General features: G+C 43.4%; 1 protein-coding gene across 9 annotated transcripts in view; it reads right to left on the bottom strand.

Annotated features, from left to right (window-relative positions):
* Nucleotides 1–21,351, bottom strand: part of DISC1 (DISC1 scaffold protein) — a 411,890-nt gene that overhangs the window by 222,800 nt on the left and 167,739 nt on the right. For all 9 annotated transcript variants that reach the window (XR_004058726.1, XM_030935643.1, XM_030935645.1 and 6 more), the window contains exons 7-8: nucleotides 17,636–17,690; nucleotides 12,247–12,349 (exon numbers count right to left, since the gene is read on the bottom strand). Coding sequence is in view for 8 of the 9 variants with exons in the window: in XM_030935643.1 (XP_030791503.1) it covers nucleotides 12,247–12,349; nucleotides 17,636–17,690 (158 nt within the window). In the remaining variant the exon portion in view is untranslated. The remainder of the gene's footprint in view (nucleotides 1–12,246; nucleotides 12,350–17,635; nucleotides 17,691–21,351) is intronic.

Here is a 21,351-nt window from a genome sequence, read left to right as displayed (position 1 = left end):
GCCTTAGGCTGTGCTTATGAAGTCCCAACATGTCTTCTGGGCTGTGTTTTCAACCAAGAGAGTTAATAAAAAGTGGGATGGGCACCAAGTATGCCTCCAGAGACACCAGGCAGAATATGCCACAGCGTGCCATTTCCTCCTGTGAACAGTCAGAAAGAAAAGATCTCCAAAACCAAATTGGAAGAGACTACATATACGGAGCGAGTGCGGTACAAAAGTTTTGCTGGAAATACACCCTCTAATCCCTTGCAACCCATTGCAAGCTCTAGAGTCCAGTGCCCTTGGTAAAACATAGGAGAGATCATTAATTAAAGCCTGGGCCCTTTCTTTGATCCTGAGGAATAAGGCTTGGGAAAACGCACAGTGATAAAAGCAAACGTTTTAAAAGAGCAGAATGAGTGAGAATTCCCAAAGAGACTGTTCATATCAAAACCCAAGCCATGATAAAATGCTACAATGCCCTTGATTAAAATTTTATAGGTATTTTGACCTCAGATCTAAGCCCATGAGGCTTAGACCAGACCTTGCTTGATGCAGACCTCTCTGACTGCTGAAATTGGTCAGGGGCTTAGTGATGAAAATTTGGAAAGTCAATACTGATACCTGAAGAAAGTCCCATCAGAGATCTGTGACCTGAAACTTCATAACTTTCACAGGCCCTTTCTAAATGCCACAGAAGGATGTGTGTGGACAAGAATATGCCACCTATGGCATCCCAATACACCTGTGCCTGCCTGCTCTTCAACAAGGGTATGAAACCTGGGTATTCCCATAGGTTTTTTAAAGCACTTGTCAACATATTTTATTCTGCAAATAACACAATTTAAATCCCTAGGCATATGCTGAAGCTGACTTTACCCACTCTGTTCTAACGGTTACTTAGCCTCTCTGAATTCAAACATCAGCCAGGTATGGGGGCTCATACCTGTAATCACAGCACTTTGGGAAGCCAAGATGGGAAGATTGCTTGAGGAGTTGGAGACCAGCCTGGGCAACACAGCAAGACCCCCATCTCTATGGAAAAATTTAAAAATTAGCCAGGCATGGTGGTATGCATCCTTTAGTCCTAGCTACTTGGGGAGGTTGAGGTGAGAAGATCACTTGAGCCCAGGAGCTTGAGGTGGCAGTGAGTCATGATTATACCACTGCATTCTAGCCTGGGCAGCAGAGCAAGACCCCATCCCTTAAAAAAATACCTACCCTCTGTACTTCATAGTACCTGGGGCATTTTGAACAGTTCTTCCTTCACCTGAGGTCATTATTTGAGAGTACAATTTTAGAGATTACAATGCTCTCATTACATGGATTGTGTCATTTAATCTTCCCAACAATCCAGGAAGGGGAGTCTCTTAATGACTATCCTTGATTTCCAGTTAAAAAACTTAGACCCAGAGGTGACCTTGTGAAGGTCACAAAGTTTCAGAGTTCTAGGATACCATGCAAGGTTGCTGAACTTGAACTTGGTTCTTCTGATCTCACATCAATAAGTGACTTAGTTAATACCTGGACAGGAATCATCACTAAAGTGAGACAGCACATGGCGGCGGGGGGGGGGGGGGAGGGGGTATAAATCCTGTGCCCACGTGGCCCCTTTCACCTGCCCCGTCCTCAGGCCTCTCACCTGGGGTACCCCTCACACACATGGCACTTGCCTGAACCCATGGACATTTCAGTTTGTAATGATCCTCCTAAGATTGCCTACTTTCACCTATCCACATTTGAACTACACTTATTTAGTGGAAAAAAAGAAATGAAGCCAGTGCTGAGAATAATCAAACTCCAGAAATAGTAGAGTGCTGTATAATTTGTCTTGCGTGACACCAGATCTTTCAAGGAACTGTAAGCTCAAGTGCACGGTTAAGCCAGATCAAGATCTACCCTTGTATTTCAGAGCCTTCCCTTGGTGAGGTCAAGGATATCCGCTGTGAGCTTGGGCGGGCTGAACCAAAGGGCAACTGAGGCAGCCAACAAGCCCCAGCCAACTGCTCCCCTCCCCACCCCCCTTCTTCCTGGAGGTCCCTTCAGCTAGAATCTGCCATTTTCTGTCAGGGCTGTGCATTTCTTCCAGTCACCATGACTTCCTGAGACAGCCAAAAGCATTTCCTGTGAGCAGAGCCCGACGGCTGGCTTTGCACATTAAACATTTCAGATGACCACATATTTCATAGAATACAAGGGGAACATAACACCAGACACACAGAACTTCCCAACTGCTTGAGAAAATTTGGTGCCTGGTGACAGACTAAGTATACAACCAGACAACAGCCAGGCCATATCAAAAGGTGGAACTCTGATCCACAAGGTGCAGCAACTTTCCCAGAAAACAATACACCTACCTACAAAAAGCAACTCCGGAAGCTGGCCTACTCTAAGTCAGACCTGCTAGAAGCCAAATTGCTGTCTAGTAACTCTCCAGGAAGTTAAATAATAACTTCTGTTGGCCCAAAATGTTCAGGACTGGATTAATAACTGATGGCTTCCCTAATTTTTGTCCCCAATTCCAACTTAGAACTCACCAGAGAAAGCCAAATGTGCTCCTGCAACCAAGCACACAGGATGTTCGCTTCTAGTGAGCCGCCTCCAGCTTCCCCTCATCAATAACCTCCAATCAGGGCACATCTGATGACTTCAGCTTTTTCCACTATAAAGCTTTCCCACTCGTCTGCCCACCTTTGAGTCTCTGCCAAATTGCAGGTGATGGTATCTGACTCCCTTGCTCTGCATAACAGCTTTTGCTTATTCTCATTGGGTAGGTCAAGACATTGCTTTTCACACCGGATGGGCATCATCTTTGAAAACATCTTTATTGGGTCTCTTGTCTCCCTCCTCCAGTCACTGATCTAAATCATAGACTTTTTTAGAAAGAGGGAAAATAGTAAAGAAAGAAAGCAACTGAGTTGCCACTCCCAGCCACTGTCTGTATCCTGAATTTTGTTTTTCTGCCATATGTCAAGTGGCCTCTCCTGGACCATCGTCACTGCTTCTTCTGCTTCCCTGCAGCTGCAGACACAGGAGAGTTCTGTATGTCTGGCCTTGAGCCCCCACCCACCCCAGTACAGGGCCAGCCCCTGCTGTTCTGAATCAGTGTTTTCAGTGACCACTTAAAACACAGTGAGTGCCCACGCCTCTGTGATCTGAACTGCTCTTTCCAGTTCCATATAAAGTTAAGAACCCACTTAAGAATGTTTAATCATTCAATAGTTTTTCTTGATATATAATAAAAAAGTGATTTAAATACAATCTATTTTATTTTAGATTATATCACTGGGGTTATTTTACAAAGTTACCTTTAAATACTATTGTAAATAAAATTAATAACAAGCAAAATTCTTATTCTTCCTTGTTTGACAACTGACATGGTCCATTTAATTTCCTTTAAATTAATTATGCAAGAAAAGGATTTTTTTCAAGAAAATTTAAGATGATATATATTTATTGGTTGGGTGCCAAATATTCATTCAGAAGATGGAAATTTAAATTCTTGTTTCTAAATTTAAGGAAAAAACTACTTTCATTACTTGATGTGTGAAATTCACCCATTTTGTGTTTATCTAGAAAACCTAGTTTATTGTTTAAATGTTCTTATTTTCCCCAAAATCATCAGTTAGGAGAGAAGATTTCAAGCTGCCATTCAAATACAATTGTGTGCAATGAATACATTTCGGGTATAGATAGTTTTTATTCTCTATAAATGAAATGCCAAATTGGATAGAACCATTCTTTATTTAAAAAAAAAAAAAAAAAAAAAAAAAGGCTTTTGGAGTATCAGAGACATCCTCTTATGTTATTTTAAAATAAAAAATGTTTTGAGCTGTTTGCTTCTTGGAAATAGATAACAAGGGGGCAGGTGAGATTAAAAAAAAAAAGTATCCAAACTGAGGTGAGACCCAAAGATGGCCAATCTAATAACGAGGCAGAGGTCTCTGCCTGTCCTGGGAAGGCTCCCTCGTTGGCCAGAGGAGCCCACTTGTTGGGCTGCCAACTGGTTCCTATAAATTCTAAGGCAATTAGAATCATGTGGTGACTCTAACGGGAATGAGACAGCTGCCCAGGCATTAGAAGAAAACCACACCCAATGGCTCAAGCCAGCGGCAAGAGATAAAAACTTAGAGGCATCTCCCCTGACTAGCAGACTGGGCTCCCTGCTTCCCCTCTGCTTCCTTTAAACAGACCATTCACACATTTGCCTGAAAACTTACAGTGACCCAGACCCTACTCCCTATACACACTGCCAGTTGTCGTATGTCTTGTTTCTCTCTCTCTGCATGATGCCTCATTCCTATCTGGAGTGGCCCAGGGACAAAGGACTGCCCTCTCGTCTCTCTGTGCCCTCCCTGCCCAGGATCCATAAATTACACTTTTTAAATTTGTTCCGTACTGTGGTGTATATTGCATTTGCACCTTCCATCTGAAGAACCAGGGGACGCCCCAGGCCAGGTTTTACCTGGTACGCCCAAGAGAGCACAAGGTTGGGCTCCCAGCACCAGAGCAATGGGCAGGTGGGCATAAACTGAACACAGGAAAGACAAGAGCCACAAAGACACATAAACAAGTTTCCCAGGCAAGGAGCCCCTGGTCACAGGTCAGACAACTAGGCATTGCATCTTCCAGGTAAAAGAAGCATCCTATGAACGGCACGCAGTAAATACCATGTCCATCTCCCCTTCATTTCTCCTTAGGGCAGGTTGTTAGCTGCTCTGGGACTGGAACCTCAGTTTAGCTGGGGGCTCTCAGAACAGACAGCTAGATGAATTAAACAAGGAAGCGTCTCAGCCTCAGGCACATCTTCTAGGACAAGGAGAAGGCCAGGGGAGAGTAAGATCAGCGATCCTACAAGACGTGCTTCCAGGCCAAGGCCAGGCTGCAGTTGCAGGTACTTACCCAACTGCAGGTACACATTGGGCCTGGAGCTTCACATGGGTGTGCAAAGATGTGACTCAAAAGTCCATCTGCCAAAAGTGAGCAGGGCAGGCCAGCTCTCCTCTCACTGGTACAGCGGTTCTAGCCCTCACAGAACATTAAAACCACCTGGAAACTGTTTATGAAGGTTCCCATATTCAGGAACAATGCCTAGAGATTCTGACAGAAGGAATTTGGTGCTGCCTGTGTACCAGTATTTTTAAATTTCCCCAGATGATGCTAACATGCAGTCTGAGTGAAAAACACAAGTTTGACAGCTACACAAATTTAGAGCTTCTCTAAAACACACAGGGTATAATACCGGGGCCATACACTGGAAGTCCTTCTGTCGGGAATGCAGAGAAAAAAGAAAAAGATGGCCAACATCTACCATTTTAAAGGGATTCCAGCAAGCATATTATAAAATGCAGGGCTGCCTCTGGCATCTGGAAGCAGCTTGGGTGCCCTGGATATAATTCTCTTTTAAAAGTTTTTTCACAGCTTTTACAGACTACTTAAGACTGGCCTTCATCTTGCGCCAAAATAGCAGGGCTGTGTTTGTTTAGCTTCAAGATTTCCAGGTCCAGTTGATTAAAAAAGGTGAGTGAGAAGCCTGCCAACACACAGTGGGGCTGTCACCCAGGCAGCTGCTGCTGCTGGCTTCCAGTATCCAGAAGCTGGAACATCGGCCAGCTCCAATCACCTGGCAGAGGATGGATCCGATGAGCAGGAGGACTGGCACTTAAAACCAGACATACCCACTGGAGTCAGGGCAGGCGATGAAAAGCCTGACAAGTGAAGGAGGTATGAAAACAACAGATTCTAGGGATCGGCAACCAACCAATGAGGGTTCATTTTTTGAAAAACAAATACTTCTACTGGCTGTCTTTTCAGTGCCAGGCATTAAACAAAGTGGAAGAAAAAAATTTCAGGGTGACTCAACAGATGGACCAGATCAATCATAAGGGGTAATTCAAGCAGGACAAGCCTGGAGCGGGAAGTGCGTGCAGGATGCCAACATCAGAGCAGCCAGGCATCAGAGAGCCAGCCTTGACTACTCGCCGGGCCTCAGGGGCTGAGCCTTCGTCCCAGGGCAAGGGAGTGGCCGGGGCTTGGCTGGCCTCGTTCCAGATGAGGGCTGCGATACTTGCCAGGTCAATGAGCACCGATAGAGGTAGGGCCCAACATAGGAGTGTGTCTCAGAACGGTGCAGACCCACAGTCTAACACACAGGAAGGATGCTTGTTGCTAAGTCTTAGATACGGGAACTGGAGGAGGGTTGAGGGCCCCCAGCAGTGGGAAGGCAGGCATGGTATGCAGATGGTGGATGCGGACTCAAGACACCAACTCTCATCGCTCCAGGTGGGTGGTTTGAAAAGTCCCAGCCCATTCTAGAGAAGGAAACAGGCCCAGGTTTCTGATGGGGATGGGTAGTAGCCACAGAGCACAAGTCAGCCCCACCCACCACACACTTGCTGTAGTGCCACACTCTCGGTCCTAGAGGGCACCAATGCTTTCCCTTTGCTCTGCCCCAGGGCCAAAGCCATTAAGTCCTGGGCAGAGGGCGGGAGCGTTCAGTGAGAGCAGCACAGAGGTTAAGGAGCTGCTCTTTTTTGAGATCTTCACTCTCACTTCCTTTCCAGGCAGTCAGTTGAGCAAGGTGGGTCTGGGGCCTCCTCTTGGGAGAAGAGGCCTTTCACCCTTGAACCCTGCAGGACCTCAGTTTGTCCCAGGACAAACCTCCTACAGTGGGCAGTTAGGTTAGACCTGCTCCAGGCCTCGGAAGACTCTCCTCTCCTTGGTTTCTCTTACTGCACTGGATCCAGCCAGGACATTGATCAGACCTCCAGGGCCCAGGTTAAAAATATGTGGCCCAGCTCTGGGAGAGAAGCCAGCAGGTCTCCCAGGCTCTTGAACTCAGAGCTGAAAACCAAACAAAAAAATGAATCCTCCCCATTGACAAGGGGCCCAGCCTAGTTGGCCAGGCAGGAGTGCACAAGCACTGAGGCCAAAGCTGCCTTGTAATAAGAGGTACACTGGCCGGGAACCCGCAGCACTGAGTGTCACCTGGTCAGAGAGTCACCTGTTGGCTGGGTCTCCCTCAACTCAGATGCATGGCTAACAATCACTAGCTAAGCATGTATTCACTCTTGGAAAGAGATGTCACATTTGTATATTTATTATCTCATGTATTAATATACTGATGTACCACATTATTCTAATTCACTACCTCACTTAATTCTTACAACAACCTAATGTGACAGGCAATATTATTATTAACTCCACTTTATAGATGAAGAAACAAGACCTGAAAGGGTTAAATAACTTGCTCAAGATCATTCTGCCAAGTCATGATAAAGCTGCACTTGAACACTCGCGTCTCAGATTCCAAAGCCCAAGTTTCTCTCTACTAACTGTATGCCCCCTGCACTCAAAAACTGAGAAATCTGTCTGCCCTGGTGAGTTTCTCACTCTAAGTCAGTATGCATAGAGCTCAGGGCTGTACTTTCCTTCTCCAGTGATATGGTTTGGATCTGTGTCCCATCCAAGTCTCACATTGAAATGTAATCCTCAGTGCTGGAGGTGGGACCCGACGGAAGGTGATTGGATCATAGGGGCGGTTTCTCATTAATGATTTAGCCCCATCCCTCTTGGTGATGTGGTTGCGATAGTGAGTTATCGCAAGGTCTGGCTATTTAGAAGTGTGTGGCCCCTCCCCCACCCCCTCCTCCTGCTCTGGCTATGTGAAGTGCTGGTTTCCCCTTCACCTTCCGCCATGATTGCAAGTTTCCGGAGGCCTCTCCAGAAGCCAAGCAGATGCTGCCATGCTTCCTGTACAATCTGCAGAATCATGAGCCAATTAAACCTCCTTTCTTTATAAATTACCCAGTCTCAGGTATTTCTTCACAGCAGTGTGAGAACTGACTGATATCTAGGAAGGACAGTAACAACAGAATCCACTTTTGCTATCGGCTTTAAACCAAACTATTCTCTGCTGAACAGGAAAATTGAAGCAGAAATAGAGAATGGAAAGAAAAGAGGTGACTAAAACACATTTAAGGTGTGTACAGGTCAGTGAAAAGGGAGAGAAACAATGGGCTTTCTAAATTACTTTTGTTAATGTGTATCACACCACACTCAACTGGATACATCAATATCATCATGGTTCTTCTAAAAATCAATAATTACCTATCTGTAGTAGATTTCCTATACTAGCCTACTTTTCTTCCTTTTTTCGTTTCTAACATCTTAGTTAATTCTATGACTTCCGAGGTCTTACCACACCCACCCCTCTGTGTACAACATGGCTGGATCACGCTTCCTGAAGTCTGGTTTTAGTCATTCAGTACTCCTCTAAAACATTGTAATGGCTCCCTAAAATGCTCTTATCCTTAGCCTACAATTCAGAGCTCTGTGTATCCTAGTCCTAACCAACTTTGAAGAGCTACCACAATACTAATCCTATACCTGGGCCAATCTAGACTGCTCTTCCTTCTGAAAAAATAGTTGTGCTTTTCCTCCACACTCAGCCCAGGCATATCTAGCTCCACTCCACTGTGGCCAATGGGAGAACACAGCTATCAAAAAAGAAGAGACATTGAGCCAGGATGCCTATAATCCCAGTGACTCCAGAGGCTAAGGCAGAAGGATGGCTTGAGTCCAGGAATTCAAGGCTGCAGTGAAAAAAAAAAGGAAGGGGGATCTTGTCCTGTTCTCTACTGCATCCTCAGTGCCTAGAACCAGATCTGGCACTTCATGATGCTCAATGATATTTTTCTTTTCAGTAAATAAATGGAACAGGCCATTTCCTCGGACTGAAAAGCTGTCTGTCCAGCTCTTCAGTTCTCAAAATCTTTCTGTCTCAGTAAGCACTGTGTCACTTTTTAGAGCATGGCACTGAAACTCTTTGACACACCTCTCACTGAGACTTGTCATAATGGCCCTTCCCTTGAATCAGCACACCAGGAATGCTGGACCAATAAAACACAATGGAAGTAACACTGCAGTGGTTATAACAATATGCCCACCGAATTCTTTAATACTCCTCCTTTGGGGTAAAACCTGTTTCCTTCCCCTTCCCTGTGGGCTGAACTTAGTGACTTGCTTCTATTCACTAAGCAGAAGTGATGCTGTGTGACTTTGAAGGCTAAGTCCTAACAAGGCACTGTGGTTTCTGTCTTATTTGCTCTCTCACCCTCAGATCACTGGCTCTGAGGAAATCAGCTGCTATGTTGCAAGAGGTCCTATGGCACAGCTCTTGTGGCAAGAACTGAAGCCGTCTGTTAACAACACATGTATGAGCTTGGAAGCAGATCTTTCAGCCCCAGCCAAGCCTTTAGATGACTGCAGCTCCAAAGTGTGTCTTAACAGAAATCTTAGGAGACCCTGAGTCAGAGCCACCCAGCTAATTCACTCTGGACTCCTGTCTCTCAGAGACTGTGAGAGACAAAGGTTTGTTGTTTCAGGCTATGAAGTCTGGGGAGCCACTTACTACACATCAATAGAGATGCATGCCAGTTTCTGAATTCAGACCTTAAGAATAAGAAATTTCCATTTCCTTTCTCTTGGGACACTCGCTCTTGGAACCTAGCAGCCATGTTGTAAGGAAGCCAAGCTGCCTACAGAGAGGCCCACAGAGAGAGCACTCAACAGCCAGACCATATGTATGCACCATATTTGGTGTGGATTCTCCCACCAAATATGGGAGCCACCCTAGTTGAGCCACCCCAGCTGTCCCTGCCAAGCCCTGCCCAAATTGTATTTCCATGGGCAAAATAAATAACTGGTAATATTTTAAGTCACAATGTCTTGAGATGGTTTATTATGCAGCAGTAGATAATGAAAACAGATTTTGGTATCTGGATATGGAATGCTGTTGCAACAAAATCCTAAAATCAAGGCATTGGTTTTGGGACTTGGTAGTAGGCAGAAGCCTCATGGGCCTCAGTGAAGGATGAAAAAAAGTAAGAAAAATGTATCAGAAGCTAGAAAAAATCCTTGTAGTGGCAAAAAAGTCATTGAGTTACCAACTGAAGCAATATAAAAAAGAGTCCTTAATAATTGTAATTATATATCCAAGGAGATTTCCAGGCAGAATACAGAAGTGCCCACTGACCTCCTGTCACTGCCTGTGATGAAATGCAAGAGAAGAGAGATGAATTAACGAATAAACTGTTACATGTAAAGGAGCTAGATCTGACCAGGTTTGAAAATGAAACTAATTTCTTTTTCCTGCTCTCTGCAAATGGCAAATAATTCCCAAATTAAGAAAGGGCCTCAGGCCATAGATCAAAGTCAGGATGGATGTATTAGTCCTTTCTCACACTACTATAAAGATACCACCTGAGATTGGGTAATTTATAAAGAAAATAGGTTTAGTTGACTCACAGTTCTGCATGGCTAGGGAGGCCTCAGGAAACTTACAATCATGGCAGAAGGCAAGGGGAAAGCAAGGCTCCTTCTTCACAAGGTGGCGAGAAGAATGAATGCAGGAAGAACTACCAAACACTTGTTAAACCATCAGATCTCACTCACTATCATGAGAACAGCATGGGGGAAACCACCCTCATGATCCAAACACCTCCCACCAGGTCCCTCCCTTGAATGTGGGGATTACAATTTGAGATGAGATTTGGGTGGGGACACAGAGCCAAACCATATCAATCGGTCTATAAATCTAAGACAGTGAATCATAGAAACTTGAAGACAGACAAAAGACCCCCTAAGAATCTTAATGACATCCCTTAAGATCCCCTCCATTCAATAGGGGTTTTAAGAATCTTACCTAAATGGAGTGAAGGTTTGCCCATTCTGAAGGTATTGAAATAGGAGGAAACAGAAATAGCATTATATGCAGGAGTTGCAAAAAAACATCGACCATCTTATCACCAGTATCACCCATTGACTGAAAGGCCCGTCCACCAAAGAGCATACAGAGCAATCAGAAAATAGTGAGGTCAAAAGGTCAGTTACCAGGAGGGTTAATTCAGGTCATCGTTCAGCAGATCAGGTCTTACCAATTTTCTCAGCTGACCAAAGAGCTAAAACAGGAAACCTGCCCCATATGCACTATGCCATCTTAGGCATTTTCCCTGGAGTCTGAAGAGAGATTGTTCACATTGGAGTGAGGCTATCTCTGCTGCCTGAATTATACATTTCTTCCCTCGGGCTTAATACAGACTCATCCACCTGTATTCCTGGGAAAGATATATTGATTAAGAAAGGCAAAAACCCTAACTCAGAAGCAAGACTGTGTTCAATCTTCTTTTTTTTTCACTTCGCAAATGGGCTCATAATTTCAAGTAAATAGCATGTGAAGCTGTTAAGAGCCAAGCCCCACATTCGCACTGCCATGTTCTACTGGTTGTAAATAATACGCGTGACTGCACCAGGGACCAAATTGCTCATTAGCTGCCAACATTAGTTGTTTAATGATCTGAGGAGCAGAAGCTGACAATTATTGTATTCCTTCTTAAAATACCATTTAAAACCCACACATGTAATTATTATACCTTTTCGTTAAATTTTTATGATTCTTTTGAAGCTGATGAGCTGTGGGTCCATTCAACCTACAAAACTCAGAGAACGTTTTGAAGCTGTCATTATGTAACTGGGTTAAAAATCCGTATATAATACACCAAGAGAGGGCCTGGACTTTAGCCCCAGATCAGCCACTGCTGAGCTAATTGAGTGACCTTAACCAAAGGACACATCCCGCGCCCTCAACCTCCCCATCAGTCCATTTGGATCACAGTCTCTCTCCCATCTACCTAATACAGCAATTGTGAAAATAAAATAACAAATACAGAGGAGTGTTTGAAAGCACTATTCAAATGATAGGATAAGATACTGTTTTCAGAGACTCTTGTTTTCAAGCTACTAATTAATGGAAAAACCAATTCCTTAATAACTGCCAGACTAAGAGGGAGCATAATCCTTTGGGGATTCGCCAAGTTTCTGTGACTAGATTTTTAAACGGAGGACATCCATTTGTCTTATGCTACCATCCTTCCCCCATAGGAAGGGTCTGAGCACACCCAATAATCCTCGTTCAGTATTTACAGATACACAATGCTACATACACATCTGCTAGAATCATATGGCACACAGAGTACATTCAGTCTCTAAACTCTTCAAGAAACAGGAACTGAAAGTCCCAAATACGGTACTCAGATAAACAACTTGTGCTATATTATGTGTACATTAGTGAAACTCCCCATAAAAGCTTTCAGATGTCTGAGAATGACATAACAACCGTGGAATGTTCATCGAGGGCAAAACACGGTGCGCTGGTGGCTGTCATTATTTTAGTTGGACAGCTTCAACATCTCCTACACTGCCAGTTACCTGATATGGCATGCATTTTGGCTTCAAGCAAGGCTGGTAGTTGGGTTTCAATATCGTTAACTTTCTTCCTCAGGGTGCTGCAGAATTTCTCACTCATACACACCTAGGGGGAGAGAAATGGCCAGGAATCATCATTTATTCAGCCAAAAATCAGAAGGCAGTAGAACAGCCAGGTCAGAGATTTCTGGGTTTGTAAGTAATTAAAAGGGTTGATGAAGAGTAATTGGAGGATAATGCTCAAAAAGCAAGAAATGGAAAAAGAAAGGCAAAGAAGAAAGGGAGGGAGGAAGGCAGGAGGGAGGGAGGGAGTTAGGAAGGAAGGAAGGAAGGAAGGAAGGAAGGAAGGAAGGAAGGAAGGAAGGAAGGAAGGAAGGAAGGAAGGAAGGGAGGGAGGAAGGAAGTCAGGGAGGGACGGAAAAGAAAAGAAGGGAGGGAGAGAAGAAGCAAGCGAGGAAGGGAGAAGGAAGAAAGGGAGGGAGGGAGGAAGAAACAGGGAAAAAGGGAAGGAAGGAAGGAAAGGGAAGGGAAGGAGAGAAATGGAAGAAAAAGAACAAAAATAAAGTGAGCAATGGTGTATTCCAAGCATATGCCCATCACCCACACTCAATTACAAAACCGATAGGAGCTAATCCAACAGAGAGCAACCACAAGTTAACATAATTGCATCACTCCTGCCTCCTGCCTTCTCCAGACCTTTGCCGAATCCTCCTGTCTGCATCACTTTCGTAGCCCCAGGTGGTTTGGCTCACTCATACCCTTCGGGACTCTGCTCAGTCCCTGCCTGGGAGGAAAGGCCTTGCTGATTACCCACCCAAAATAGCAACCTCCCTTGGCCCTCCCTCCGCTTGATGTTTTTCCACAGCTTCCGCTCAGATGACACACTATGTACTTCTATTCCTTTGTTTCCACATTGTCTGTCTGCTGGGATACGAGCTCTACGTGAGCAGGGACTTCGCTCTGTGCCTGGCACATGGGATGCAGTGAATAAAGATATGGCCACTCGGCCGGGCGCGGTGGCTCAAGCCTGTAATCCCAGCACTTTGGGAGGCCGAGACGGGCGGATCATGAGGTCAGGAGATCGAGACCATCCTGGCTAATACGGTGAAACCCCAGTCTCTACTAAAAAATACAAAAAACTAGCCGGGCGACGAGGTGGGCGCCTGTAGTCCCAGCTACTCGGGAGGCTGAGACAGGAGAATGGCGTGAACCCGGGAGGCGGAGCTTGCAGTGAGCTGAGATCCGGCCACTGCACTCCAGCCTGGGCGGCAGAGCAAGACTCCGTCTCAAAAAAAAAAAAAAAAAAAAAAAAAAAAAAAAAAAAAAAAAAAGATATGGCCACTGAGATGAAGGTCAAAGCTGCAAGCTAAATTTAATTACTAGTATTAATAAACACTGTTTAGGGAAACTTTGAAGGCAGATAGATACTTGCTGGCAAGCCAGATTTGAAAAATAGACAAGTCACTCTCAGTGAGTTTGAGGGTTTTATCATGTATTTTCCCATGACATTCCAAACACATCCTACAGTTTTTTCTTTGGTTTTTCAAAAATAGCAAAATCTTAAATCTTAATTTCTTTTTCCAAATGTCTTTAGGTTATCTTTTATTTTGTTGGAGGCTAAAACATCACATTTTTTCCCTTTTTGAACCCTTTCAGCAGTCTCAAGACTTTTCATATGCCAACGATATCTAGACTCAGATTAATGAGCTACCTAGAAAAATTTAATTTCCCAGAAGAATCTAGGGTTTGTTGGATACCATCAACTTTAAATGTTTTCTTATATCAGTTTGAATTGAGATTATTTTTAGAGTCAAAGCAGACCTCATCCATCCTGCCTAAAACACTCCACTGTTTCTCTCATGGACTTCCATATGTTCTATTCAGTGGCTATAATTTTCCAACATCTTTTTGATAAAAATCATTCTCTGGATGAAGACAACAGTTTGGTAGTCCTCTAAACCAAAGCCTGCACTGGTGGTGTTGGGCATCCACATGTCCAAAGTAATTAATTCCGAGACCCTTTCAACGTCTTAAGACTTTTCAGGATGTCAGAACCAGAGTTAAAAGGAAGGTATCCCTTCCCCCAGCACCAAGTCTTAGTTTGGCTCAAACCCAGATGACTAGCACATCCCAACGTATCCATTTAATAATGTCATCTGAGGTCTGAGGACATTTCCATTAACTCTGTAACACCAGCCATAATTCTTATGTCTCATCCAATCTATGTCCAATATTTCTGATTTTAGTGAACAGTATCTGTTAATCATAATTGGGTCAGTTTCTCCTTTGTTGAGCAATCTATCCTTCAAGCTGTCAATATTAATACAAAACAATCTTTCTGAATCTTCTTATTAAATTGCAATGTTCACTCTTTCAGGCTCTGCTGGATGTAATCTAATATCTACCAATCTCCAGATATCCCATTTATTTCCAACTGTTTCTTCCATCTCATTTATCCCTTAATTACCTTTGGTTTGGGTAACCCATAAGAGTTTAAGAAATGCAATGAGTGCAAGGAAGGTTTCATTTCTTTCTGAGACAGGAATCTAAAGAATATCAGGTAGGGGTATGTGTGTGTGTGTGTGTGTGTCTAACACACTAGAAAAGAAAGCTATGTCAATCTGAGACCTTTAGCTCACGGTCACTAGTTAATCTAGTTTAAAGTAAAGAGAAAGGTGGTTTGTGTGACTGGACAGTTTTGTTTTAATTCTCTGTGGACTAATATAGCCCCTGCCCACAGCACACACACATACATTCATGTCTGTGCACACATACCTATCCAACTCTGCACACACACATACACATCCCCAGAAAACCTGTGTATCCTTTTTATTTACAAATAAAATTGCACACTCATTATCAAATGGAACTTTTATGTTCACATTTTAAAATCAAAGACATGAGTTCCTTAATTTGATGGAAAAGCAAAGTAATTATAAAGTGTTTTAAATGTATTAGAGAAGGTATATGCAATGGTTGGAAATGTTTTTGTCCCCCCAGAATTCACAGGTTGAAATTCTAACTCCCAAGGTGATGGCATTAGGAGGTGGGGCCTTTGGGAGGTGATCAGATCATGAAGGTGGGGCCCCCATGAAGGGTTAGTAGTCTTCTAAAGAAGCCCGAGACCCTGCCCTGCCCTCTTTCTTCCATGAGGGAATACAACGAGAAGTCAATCGTCTGCAGCCTGGAAGAGGGCCTCTCACCAGAACTTAGCCATGCTGGAACCCTGATCTCAGACTTCCAGTCTTCAAAGTGATGGGAATTAAATTTCTGTTGTTTATAAGCCACCCCGTCTATGGTACTTTGTTATAACAACTCAAATGGAGTAAGACTGTATGCAAACAAAGCAAACCATTTTTGATATTTGGGAAAATCTAAGATCTTTAATAGTAGTTTGAGATTTTCAACAAATCCTAATACTGAGTACATAACAGTATATGTGTGTATCCACAATACACAGTGTCATAAACACACACATATAAGCACCATCTGCATTATATAATAGGCACACCTGTATCCTCAGTGTTGGTGTACAGATGCATTCATATTACCTATACAGCATGTTCTGAAGATAGTCAATGAACTCAGACCCAAGACAGTCCTCCTATCTTTTAATTCTACGTATAAATCAGGATGCACCTGATAAACAGTAGAAAATGTAAGAGAGGCCAGGTGCGGTGGTTCTTGCCTGAAATCCCAATTTTGACAGACTGAGGCAGGAGGATCGCTTGAGCTCAGAAGTTCAAGACCAGCCTGAGCAACCTAGCAAAACCTGGTCTCTACTAAAACTCAAACAAATTTAGCTGGGCAAGGCAGCATATGTCTGTAGTTCCAGCTACTTGGGAGGCTGAGGCAGAAGGATTACCTGAGCCCAGGAGATCAAGGCTGCAGTGAGCTGTGATCCCACCATTACACTCCAGCCTGGGTGACAGAGCCTTTGGGTGAGCAGAGCAGAATTCAAGCATTTCTGGGTCCCTGGTTCCGATGCTGTCTTATGGGCACCACTTGTTCCTAACAGGAAACTCTCTTTGTATGCAAGTTATAATTACCCATCAAACCTGCGGCTCTGTGACCTTTAGCAAAATCACTGGGTGTTGTTTTCAGAAATAAATTAGATACAGAAACGGAGAAAATGCACAGAGTAACTCCAGACATTTTTGCCAACAACACATCCCTGATTTTGGCTTAGCTGTGGTGATCCCTTGGCGTGTTTCCTGATCTGGGGTCCAAGACTTTCTTTCCCTGGGCACAGAGACCGGAAGAGAGTCCTTCCAGGCCAACAGGCTCTTGGCTGCGTTGCTCTCTGCTCAGCAAGCTGTCCTTTTTACATTTCGACCATCGTACAACCACCCCTGGTTCCCAGACCTACTGCAAATAATGAATGATTCATACCCAGTTCTCTGCCACAACATTTAGTCATAATTCACAGAGTAATTGATCCTCTTTCTCAGTCTGTCAATAACTTGGCCAGGTATAAATATATATGAGAAGGGCTTTTGTTTTGTAAACTGTGGTTATCCTAACTAATGAGGACATTGACTATTTAAATTAATTGACTGTGCTCTCAGGGAATAATGAAGACGTATTCTGTCTGTACACAAACCAAGGTCTTGCCATGGCAGTATAAACGATGTATAAAGTAAGCAAAATGATTGTCAAGCCAACTGAAAAGCTTTAAAGAACAAAAAACAGTCACCGACTGTTTCATTTGTGAGGAAACTAGACATTGCCCTCCTGGGAAGAAAAGTAATTAATTTCTCAAGTTACTACCATCCTGAAAGCAATTTTTTTTTCTTTGAGATGGAGTCTCGCTCTGTCTCCCAGGCTGGAATGCAATGGTGCAACCTCGGCTCACTGCAACCTCCACCAGCCGGGTTAAAGTGATTCTCCTACTTTGGCCTCCTGAGTAGCTGGGATTACAGGCACCCGCCACCATGCCCAGCTGATTTTTGTATTTTTAGGAGAGATGGGGTTTCATGATGTTGGTCAGGCTGGTCTCGAACTCTTGAACTCAGGTGATCCGCCTGCCTCAGCCTCCCAAAGTGTTGGGATTACAGGCGTGAGCCACCGCACCTGGCCCCGAATGCATCTATCTTTAAGCAAAGGCTTTCAATATGCATAGCGGCAGTCCTTTTTCAGTCCCTAAATTGACAGCTTCTTTTGTAGCAAAGGCCAAACCAGTCCATTTCTGGGGTGTCCACAAGTCGAGACCTCCACTACTGACAGAAGCACTCTCTCCTGGCTCTTTTAACTCATCATTGGGACTGCAAAATAGCTTGACAAAGTCTACGTGTTTTTGCAGAAGCTAGGTATCCTATGATCTAGACATAAGATCAAGTCAAAGGAAAACTTCATAGCCTTCTTTGGAAAATGGGAGTATAAAGGTACTTACCTTAGTAGTGATTTCTTTAAGTGACAAGTTGAGGGATTTTATTCTTTCCTGGAGGCTGGAAGAATTAAAAAGAGGAGATTGGTCTTCTTGGTAACCACAATTCAATACCACTACAGTTAGGAATACTGCAAAAAGTGAACCTTCCACTGGTCTGATGGATGAAAAAGTGCAGGAGAAAAGATGATGCCAAATTGGTTCCATTTGACTATGGAATAAATATGGCGCTAGGAAGCAGACCTTTCCTCCCTTATTATGCCTTACTAAAGCTAGTATTACAATTTTATCATGCCCAGAGTATACATCTACTGATAACGGGAAGAACAGCCAAGGTGTGCTCCTGGCAGCAAAGGATTAAAATCTGCATTCCTATAACCACCTTCCCAGAAGGAAGGTGTATGCTGAGTAGTGTCCCCTAGCAGGGAATCAAATAGTATCTATTTGGGTAGACCATGCAATTCAGCAAGTATGTACCCAGTGCCCTCTGCATTGAGCACTGAAGTACAGCATAAAGGAGAGACATATATTTAAAGTAGGTCTGAGATAGCACCCATTAGGCTTCTCCCGCTTCTCTTTTCTCCTTAGCACTTTTCACCTTGACATATTTATTTATTCATGTAATTTCTCTCTCTCCCACTGGAACTTAAGTTCCACGAAGGCAGTGACTGTCTGTTGCGTTCATTCCTGCATCCCAATTGCTTAAACAATTCCTGGAGCTTGTTAGTCAGCCCTCAGTCAATATCTGTAGAATGAATGAACCAATGCAATTAAGAGTCAGATCTTATTATGAAGGTTGTTACCTAGTGGAGAAGAAACACATGCATGCGATTCGCTATAATAGAAAGCAAGAGGAAAAAATTACTATAAGGGGAATAGAAAATCAATACTAGGAGAAAACTGCTACATAAAAGCTGTCACCAGGCAGAATATTGTCTGCCTTGAGCAATGGAGACAATAACTTTTGGAGCAATTTAGAACTAGGAGACTGGTGGGAAAGCTTCCTGGAAGAGGTGAAAAGGGAACTGGGCCTCAATGGGAAAAACAAAACAACAACAACAAAAAAAAGGAGAATGAAATTCTAGCAAGAAGATAAATCAAACTGGACCAAATGGTTCTCACAGGTGACTTGTGAAAGATAAAGTTAAACAGGGAAATGACTATTTCCGGTAGGAAAGGAGAGGGAAGGATGGGGTGAGGCCTATCTGTATCTACAATGTTTGCTTATTTATTTAGTTAGGGGCCGGGCTCAGTGGCTCATGCCTGTAATCCCAGCACTCTGGGAGGCCGAGGTAGGGGGATCACCTGTGGTCAGGAGCTCGAGACCAGCCTGGCCAATATGGTGAAACCCCATCTCTACTAAAATACAAAAATTAGCCAGGCGTGGTGGCATGCACCTGTAGTCCCAGTTACTTGGGAGGCTGAGGCAGGAGAATTGCTTGAACCCAGGAGAACTGCTTGGTGTGAGCCGAGATCATGCCACTGCACTCCTCCAGCCTGGGCGATAGAGTGAAACTCCATCTCCAAAAAATAAAATAAAATAAATTTATTTAGTTAGGGAAAGAAAATCAAAGTAAATATGGGGTAAATTCTACTATGTGTTTAATTGTAGTGGTGGGTAAATGAGTGTTGTATTTTTAAATATGTTTGAAATATTTACAATTAAAATAATTTTAAAGAAATACCAAGGGCAAGCTTTAGTCAGTATTAAATGACAGACTAAGGAGTTTTGAGTTTTATCCCTCAAGCAATAAGAAATCATTCCATTTTTTAGCAAAAGAGCAACATGAAAACAATGTTTTCAATTTTTAGAAAACTATTTGGGTGGCACTATGAGAGATGATTTGGAGGAAGAAAGTCTGGATGTGACAAAGCCAGGCAGTTCCCTTCAGCAGTGTCAGCCAGGCGGGGGGCGCACGGGCCCCGCAGAGTGATACAGGTCAGAAAGGGGAGGGAGGAACAGGACTGGATTATGTGGATGCTCAGAGCAGTGAGAACATCCATTCTAGAGTTTTCCATTCTTTCATGCATTCATGAACTCATCCATTCTTCAAATATCTATCCAGCAAGTTAGGAACTTAGAGCATGAAGACATGGTTCCTGCCCACAACCACTTATTGCTGCTAGATATGCCAGGAAATGTAATAGATGCCAGAAGAGGAGTGATTACTTGATTAAATGATGACCTGCAAAAGGAAAGGTCAAGGTTTTTGGGGTATGTGTGGGGAGGGGAAGGGAAAGGGTGCAGGGTGTCAGGAAATCTTATACCAGGGGTTGCCAAGTATTAGAGCTAAGCTGCCAATTTGCTAATTTTTGTTTGTTTGCTCTTCAACTATAAGAACTATTTTTTGATGTTATCACATCCACCAATTTGTCATTTCTGAGTATAAGCAAACTTGTTTCAATTGTAAATACCTGGGAACTGGTGCGGGTCCATACTAATCAGTCATTACCACTTGAGACCTACTTTCAACAGAGGAGGGTTTTCCAGTCCAGCTGAGATCAGCCCAAAAGGAGGAAGTGAGGGTTGACAGAGGTGGAGCATGTGACACCAGACTCTTCAGAATTCAGGAGTTGCCATCTGACAGAAATTAGTGTACTCAGTGGGAACAGAGGAAAACAGCCTTTGGAAGCCTGCCTGGAGAATTCTAGACTCTGGCTGGCTGGGGACTGGATCTTTTGAGAGAATGTAAGGCAGAGTGTCACACAGACATGGAGACTGGGGCAGATGAAACCACTTAGGGTGGTGGGGAGAGAAGAACAGAGGGCATCCAACATGGACCCGGTCTGCTTCTTCCTCTGATTCTAATAGCAGCACCAGCTTTGGACGGCTAATGCCTGCTGTCCAAACTGAAAACCTTCCTTGAGCAGAAATGCACTTTCCCTTGCTGAGCTCGTGAGAGTCTATTCAACAAATAAATTTTTAGTAAATGGTTCACCACATCATTGAACCTATGTGAGCATTTAATAGTATATTATAAGTAGATGTTCCCAACCACACACACAGACTAGCTCATGCATTCACAATTCAGATAAGTAGCAGATCCTCTTACTGATACTGAAATTTTAGCTGACCAAAACGGCCGCACTGTTAGCTAATGCCCAACATATCACATAAAAAGTAGGTCAAGCACCATCTTTCCAGGGGTTGACACAGTTCACTCGTCTGGGCTCAGATCTGGCCCTATCCCAGAAAGAAAATTAGTCTCCTCTTAGATATCATTTTAGAGGAAGGAGGCAGTGATGCAGATAATTAAATGCATTGTTTTATATTTAATTTGATTTATATTTAATTTATGCTATATTCCTTTTTGCAACAGATTTACCTTCCCAATTATGTTTTGCTCAGGCTACTATTAACATTAGTTGTATCCCTGGCGTATATACAGAATAAAAGCAATTGTGGGGGAGCAGACGATATGAGTAATCTATATACTATGCTAGTGGGTTACAGGCTATTTATAATAGAAGAATTCTCTCAAACCAAAGTTTACACAGCACTATAAAATATAATACAGATAACAGGGAATCTGCTTTTATTGAAGAGGGGTGTCTGGCCTAGGGTACAAAGATGTCACTTTAGCCCCCCAAACACACACACATTGCTGCTACCATCACACTGTGGTCCCCAAACCATAATTCCAGGAGCAGGAATACAAACTGAAAACCAGAAAATAAGACCAGTTCAATGTTGATAAGCAAGAATTCCATGTACTTTAAAT

The sequence above is a fragment of the Rhinopithecus roxellana genome, chromosome 8 (genome assembly GCF_007565055.1).
Source record: "Rhinopithecus roxellana isolate Shanxi Qingling chromosome 8, ASM756505v1, whole genome shotgun sequence".
Taxonomy (NCBI): domain Eukaryota; kingdom Metazoa; phylum Chordata; class Mammalia; order Primates; family Cercopithecidae; genus Rhinopithecus; species Rhinopithecus roxellana.
This window is presented reverse-complemented; position numbering and strand designations above follow the sequence as displayed.